This window comes from Thunnus thynnus, chromosome 7, assembly GCF_963924715.1.
Source record: "Thunnus thynnus chromosome 7, fThuThy2.1, whole genome shotgun sequence".
Taxonomy (NCBI): domain Eukaryota; kingdom Metazoa; phylum Chordata; class Actinopteri; order Scombriformes; family Scombridae; genus Thunnus; species Thunnus thynnus.
In genome coordinates, this window is record NC_089523.1 from 13,087,421 (window position 1) to 13,094,903 (window position 7,483).

General features: G+C 45.4%; 1 protein-coding gene across 1 annotated transcript; it reads right to left on the reverse strand.

The window, feature by feature from the left end:
• Positions 1-1,281: 1,281 nt before the first annotated feature.
• Positions 1,282-7,145, reverse strand: slitrk3a (SLIT and NTRK-like family, member 3a). The gene is made up of 3 exons (XM_067594429.1): positions 6,812-7,145; positions 6,063-6,150; positions 1,282-4,164 (listed from the first exon to the last, which is right to left on the reverse strand). The coding sequence occupies exon 3, from the start codon at positions 4,104-4,106 to the stop codon at positions 1,392-1,394; it is 2,715 nt and encodes a 904-aa protein (XP_067450530.1). The 5' UTR covers positions 4,107-4,164; positions 6,063-6,150; positions 6,812-7,145; the 3' UTR covers positions 1,282-1,391.
• Positions 7,146-7,483: the final 338 nt, after the last annotated feature.

The window sequence follows — 7,483 nt, forward strand, 5'->3', positions numbered from 1 at the left end:
TAGGACAAACTATCAATAGACAGAAAAAGGTGATTATATTTTCCATATAAAACAATCTCTTCGCACATCAACGTTTTTCCCTTAAATTGTAACTTAAATTCACTTGGTGCTAATCCACAAATAAGAAGGAGCTGAAGTGAGTTTAGATGTTATTGCCCTCCACTAGCCTCAATACCTGTCTAGCACTCTATTGGTTCAGTCATTCCTCTTCCTCCAGCAGCATTATCTCATGATGGTTGGCCACAGCTTCATGCCATTTTAACAAGACACCAAATACACAGCGTGTCAACAGCGCTCCACACACCGTTTCCCGTGGCATCAACCCTTTCATCATTTGATTGAAGAGTTTGTTTTTATTAAGAAGGCTATACCAGACGCATAATCACTATACATTGATTTAACATTACCTTTACAATTAAATTCTTCACTGAAATTACAGAATAAATATATGCACATTTTCTTCAAATCTTTGTGAGAGAGAAAACATTAAAAGTGCCTCCTACAAAGCCGTTAGTGGGTGACGATGGGGAATCCAGAAGCAATGGAGGGGGGGGTGGGGGGGGGTCTTAACAAAGTGCATGGAAATATCCAGAAAACCTTGAGCGTTGTCTTATAATAATATCCACAAATGTTTTACCATCCGTGCGTCGGCGCGTCCTTTTTACGAGAAGCACCCTGATATAGACAGAAGTCCTCATTAATAGTAATAACCATATTAATAAGATATAAAAATTAAATAGAACACTGAACTGTAAATGCGTTGCAGTATCTCTGTTCATAATGTGATGTGATAGTTCTGAGTAAATCCCCTCGCCTCCTGCACTGAAGCGAGTGCATGCCGCAAACTGCAGTTCATTTTAATATATGTTTTTTTCTTTCTCTCTTTCGATCATTTCCTACAAACTATGTGCACGGCCTCCGGGTGTTTGTACATCCTAGTCAGGGGTAAAAGAGACGGAAAGAAAACCCCCAAGTCAGGGAGACGTCCAGCTCCCGTGCGTCTCATCATGGTAACTCCATAAAAAGGGGTTTTAGCGACAGATGAATTTTAGGATGTTTTGTATGTTTTATTCCCCGGTGCCCCTCTCGTTCCTCTTTTGCTCTCTCCGGGGCATATAGAGATATTTATATATTATAAAAATAACGGCTGTTGACATTGCTGGCTACTCTGAAAAAAAGGCACTTCATTGAAATATCTGAGAATGGCCTCTCCTCCAAAGTGATTTGGGGGGGAAACATTGTTGTAACTGTAATATAATATTTTATTTTATATCATGCTGCTTTTTCAAGTTTATTTTTTTCAATATTGGTTTTGGGTGATTGTGTTTTGAGGGTGGCAAAGTGAATGTGTTGATTTTGTGTTTTGTTTTTTCTCCATTGGGCTAGAGATGTTAAAACCGATAAGATTTTTGCAATACTTCGAGGTAATCCGGCTTGGTTTGAAGTTTGGCCCTTGACTCGAGGTAATCGCTTTGGGACGGGTCGGGGTAACAGCCTTTCCCTGCCGTGAAAAGCAATGTCTCCTTCAGCTGTGCATCCTGCTGCAAATCTGGGTACTGCATGCCTGGTGGATGCGCATGCGCCACATGCATGTCCTTTAGTTTGGGTACTGTCCCATACAGACAGTCTACAAAGCCCACAGTTGGTGTGGGCATCTGACTGTCAATCACTGTAGGGCAGAGCCCGCCATTCTCGTGAAATCCTGCCATATCAGCTGTGGTGTGGTTGACTGTGACTATGGTGTTGAGTTGAGAGTTGGAGACGGCCAGGGTCCACTCTCTTTCTTTCTCTAACAAGGTTCTGTAGTTACTGTTGCTACTGCTGCCATTGTCTTTCTTCTCTGAAAACTGCCCTCGCTCTTCCTCTGCTATTTCCCCCTCCCTTGGCTTATAGATGGGGTTGTTACACATCTGAGTCACAGGGTGGGGGATGTAGTCATAAACGTGACCGTGGGCATGTGTGTGACTGGTGTGAGTGTGTGTGTGCATACTGGGCGTTGGTTTCTCTGGTGTGCCAGTGTTACCGGTACTACTTTGCCTTGGTGGGTCCTCAAAAATCCTGCACTGCATCTGGATCCCTGTCAGATCCACTTCAGAGCGCTTGCGGAAGGGCAACTTCTTCCTGCGGCGGAGAACAAAGGCGAAAAGCCCAGCAGCCACAAACACAGCAGAAATAAAGAGAATGAGTAGGCTGAGAATGAGGACAGACAGTGGGACAGCATCTCTCCCACTTGCCTCTCCCATGTTGGAGCTCCCTGTGGTGAGGTCAACCACACCAGGCAGGGCCGGTGAGGGCCCTGAGGAATACTTAAGCTCAGGACAGATGACTTCAACTTCCAGTGAACGCAGGTCCTTCCCAAAAGCAAACTCAGGTGTCTTGCAGATGACGTCGCCAACCACAATGACAGAGGAGAGCTTTTCCAGCCACTGTTTGAGAGGGATAATATCACAGGAGCAGTCCCAGGGGTTCTGATGGAGATCGATCTGGACGATGGAGGTCAGATGCTCCAGGACACCATGCACAGGCAGGGAAAGGAAGTAGTTGTTGCGGAGATTGAGGCGTGCAAGGTTGGTGCCAGCAAAGGCATCAGTGGGGAGGGATCGTAACAGGTTGTCATTGAGGAAAACCAGCTGGAGATTTGGCATTAGGGAGAAGGAGTTAGGTTGTATCTCACGTATGACATTATACTCAAAGTAAAGATAACTCAACATCTGAAGCCCCCTAAACATCCCAGGGGTGAGTCTCTCAATGTCATTCCCATTCAGATATAAACTTTTTAAGTTTGGCAGGTTGATAAAGGCGCCCTCCTGGACATATGATATCCGATTGTTCCCTAAATGCAGTAAATCCAAGCTTGAGAAGTTCCAGAAATCGGAACGGTAGATTTTCTGTATTAGGTTCCCACTGAGATACAATTTCTTGGCATTGAGGGGCCGTGGCAGGAGTTCGGAGATATTGTGCAAGCCTTTCTCTTTGCAGTTCACTGTTAGCCCCAGGTCATTGATGTGAAGGTTACAAATACATCCAGCTGGACAAATTATTGGGATAGGAGGCCTTGTTTGGTAGCCAGCAATGGGAGGCTGGTTGATGCCTGGGTAAATGCTACGAGGGGTTGGGGGGTTCTTTGTGGGCCGAGGTCGTTTGGTAGGCTTGACAACTTTTCCCTTGTTTTCCACAGAAGACGCTGTGTTGTGAAAGGAAGAGAGCATGGAGGAAGGTTTAGTAGGCCATGTGTTCTCATTGCTGAATGGAATGTGGGGAATTCCCAGCTTGACTTCAATCTCTGCATCGGAGAGCGTTGGACAGAGCTCACTGCGCTTGATTTCCCGTAAGTCTTTCCCATGTAAGTGGAATGGGTACTCGCAAGTGATCTCACCCACCAGAGCTGTATAAGGAATCCTCTCCAGCCATGTTTTTAACTGAACAATCTCACACACACAATTCCAGGGGTTCTCCTCCAGCTGGATTTCCATTAAGCTCCGCCCGACATACTCCAGCATGCCCTTATATGGCAATGTCTTTAGTCTGTTTCCTCTCAGGTCCAGATGTGTGAGTGACACAGACCGGAAAAGATAATTTGGGAGCACAGGTATCAGATTGTCATTTAGTATGAGAACTCTCAATTTGTGAAGGTGTCTGAATGCACCACTTTCAATCCTTTTGATAACATTGTAGTCCGCCTGGAGATACTCTAAACTCTCCAACCCGAGAAAAGTGTCGTTCCGGAAAACTTCTAGTTTGTTCTCATGTAGGAACAGCCGTTTGAGTATTCCTAAGCCATTGAATGCACCAGCGTGGATATCTTGCAAGGCGTTGTTACCCAGATTAATAGATATGGCATTGTTGAGATGGAGGAAGCTGTTAAAGTAAAGCTTCCTCATGGAGTTTCTCTGCAGGTTGAGCTTGAAGGGCCGGCTCCATATCTGGGAGATCTGGCTGACATTTGTAAATCCTTTACTGTCACAGTGGACGTGGAAGATGCCCTCTTTGACCTCGCAGTAGCAGGGCTCGAAGCAGGGCTCGTCGATCTCCTCGGAGTCCTCTAGTAGTGGGATTGGGGTGGTCCATCCTAAGGCTATGGTGCTCAGCAAGGTAACCCACAGCATCCTCGCTGACACCAAGGGGATGAAGTCTTGGCTCCAGGGACAGAGCCACTTCACAGCACTGCAACAGAGAACAGAGGGAGAAAGAGAGAGAATAAAAGGGAGGGAGGGAGTGAAGGTAGTGATTACACACACAGGTAAATGTACACACACACACCCTCACAAAGTGAAGTTTAAGGTGAGACAAGTAGGCCAGAAATAGGAGGGAGAGAGAGAGAGAGAGAGACAGAGAGAGAGAGAGAGAGAGAGAGAGAGAGAGATAGAGAGGGAGAGAGAGGAACGGCACATTAGTTTCAGTAGGAAGCTTTGAAATGAATACGAATTAATAATAGAATGACATTGGAAAATACTATAGATGTTGCAATGTTACTGGGTATTTCAAACAAAATATAGGCCTAGCACTCTTGGATGGGTAATATGATATCCAGCAACGCAGACAAATCTCTACAGTCAGACAGTTAACGCCACCATATAGAGGGAATAGCCATTAATTATACAGCAGATATGCTGGTAAGGTCGCAATAAATCACCTCAGAGATGCTTATCGCCATGAATAAACAAAGGCAACAGCAGGTGGGTGAGGTTAGTGGTGAGGAGACACCGTCCCCCTGCTGTATTTATTACATAACAGGAACCTCAATCCCTCTTTCGGTATATGAGAGTCCAAGCGCTGTGGAAATGAAAGTAGGTGCACGGAAGGTCTTACGAAGGGAGAGGACGGGAACGGAATAGGTGTCAGTATGGTGACCACTGGTGGGACGAGATGAAGACTGTTAAATGGACTTGCTAAGCAGTCACCTCGTTAAAATGAATCTCAACATAATAATACTGTCGTTTATAGTCCATGGAAATCTGATTGCATTAAGTAAATATTAGACTATGTAAACAGTGCCACTAATTCTACAAACAGGTCGCACATAACCAGTGAAAAATAAATATTGTCAAAAAAGGTCAAAAATAAGGCGAAAAAATTAAAACAATTCCAATAGTTCCAGTGATTCCGATGTACAGAAAACGGCGGAACCTATTTGCCCTTGGCGTTTTTTTTTTTGTTTGTTTTTTTTAGGTTAAATGTCCCACATACAAACCAGATGAACAGGGAGAACTGGCGATTTAGGAATGGCACTTGTACCTGCCATTTGAGAAATACAATCAATACAACTTCTGCTTGCTTTCCCAATTCGTGATGCCATTTGAGGGTTAGAGGAGCAACGGCACAAGGTAAAAGCGCAGTAGGCGAAGCTCCTGCTCCGAGAGGCTCTGGGAGCTTATTTCAATGTTTTTGCCGGTAGATTCGAATATTTTAAAAGAGGACAAATTAAAAAAAATAAAATATTGATAATAAGGATGCTAAATGTCTCTGGAATTCTGTTTTGATTAATAAAAAAAAGACTGGCTAATCGAAGATTCCCGTCAGTATCTCCATGGTTCTAAGTGGGTAAAAGTCACACATACACACTCATATACACACATAGCCTCTGAATATCTTTTCTGTAGGCTGTGACTTTCCATACACGCACGCATACGCACGCGCGCGCGCACACACACACACACACAGCGCTGTCCGTTCAAACGAGAGTGCTGAAAATCCAGAGGATATGCGGCGGGACTGTGCCTGAGCAGAGCCGCTGTCCATGGTGCTGAAACCAAAAGCCCGGCGACAGGAGAGGAGGAAATGAGAAAAAGGGAAATATATTGTAATCCCAAAAAAAGACGTGACTGTAAAACACACCAAGTAAAAAATAATAAAAGATCCTCGATCTCCTCGTTGGAAAAATCATTATTTTCATTTTACACTCCATACGCAATCCTCCAGGATTTCTTGACTCCGCTTCCATGACAGATCAAAAAGCGCAGATACGATGTCAAAAAAAGTAATAACGACATTTAAAGCAATTAAAAATAATGCGTGCCATATTATATTCCCTTGGGATGTATCAAATCAGGTGGTATACGTACTTAGTTTAGAGGGATTCCAACTTCACATATCCTCCTGCGTTGTGTCCTGTTGTTGCCCGGTGCGTCCCGCTCACCGTCCGATGCCGGGCTGTGAAGGAGAGAACGACAAACGGGGGTGACCGAGCCGTTAGAGAAGAACGGGAAGAAACAGAGAGGGAAAGGTGGAAAGGGAGAGAGCAGGGCATTGAAAAGGGAAAGAAAAAGAGATGCGCATGTGAATGAGCCACGGATTCCAAACCAAGCTGGGGAGATTCTCCACAGCCGTGTACTTACATGAATCAAAAGTGCTGCTCATCGTTAGTGTCAATTTCAAAACGGCCTGTTAAAAGATTTCAATCTTGAATTCATATGGAAGTAAGTTGAGTAATGATGATATCTAACAAGTTCCAGTCTAGCAAAACGGTCGAGAATCCTGCTCTCGTTTACCGAAATTTTCCCCAAAAATAACCTTGCTGTCAATACAGCGGAGAGAGCAACAGCGCTTATTGAAATACATGCCAAGCATAATGCAGTAGCCTTTCGTCGTGACATTGGCAGGAAAACGGTGAATAAAGAACAAACGGCTATTGATCAGTCGACTGGATCCGTACGATCTGTTATCCTCGATATATGGAGAGCGCTTGTTGTTCCTTTTTGAAGTCCATAGCTATGCAGACACCAATAAGCATAAACACACAGAGACATACACATCTGCATAAGATACTCCTTATGATACACTCATGCACAGGCAAACGTCCATGACAACTCACCTTAGTTTCGTACTGCGATTGGAAAGCATCGGGAAAAAAAGACCACTAGTTTGGATCTTGTTAGATCTCTCTCTTGCTTGCTCGCTCCCTCTTCTCTCTCTCTCTCTCTCTCTCTCTCTCTCTCTCTCTCTCTCTCTTTCCCTCTCTCTCTCTCCCCTCTCACCCTCTCTCAGTGGCTGAGGCAAAAGAGAGGAGAGAGGAGAAATGAAGACGTGATAGGAATGCAATCTCTCCCACTCTCCTCGCTCTCCGGTGACTCTGACTCTCTCCCCTTCTTTCTTGTCTTCTTTTTTTCCCTAAGCAGTTTGCTTAAAATGCAAGTCCTCGACTTGAGCCCGTCCGCTTCCTCTTCCTCCCCTCTCCCCCTCCTCCTCCTCCTCCTCCGCCGCCGCCGCCTCCCCGGCGAGCGCTCAACAACAGTGTAACCGGGTGAGCGTGTTCTCCTCTCGGCTTCAGGACAGCGTCTCTGGCCGGTGCAGCAATAGCAGGAGTCTGTGAACAATATCGACGGTTGGGTCAGATGCTGCTTTTTTTCTCCACCTTTCTTTCCTCGGGTCCGTATCCCTGTCGTGCGTCAGAGGAGTGAGGGACGAAGCTGGGGAGGTGGAGGGGGGGAGCGACTGGGTGAGAGACGCAGAGGAGAGAGATCTGGCGGCGAGAGAAAGAGGAGGA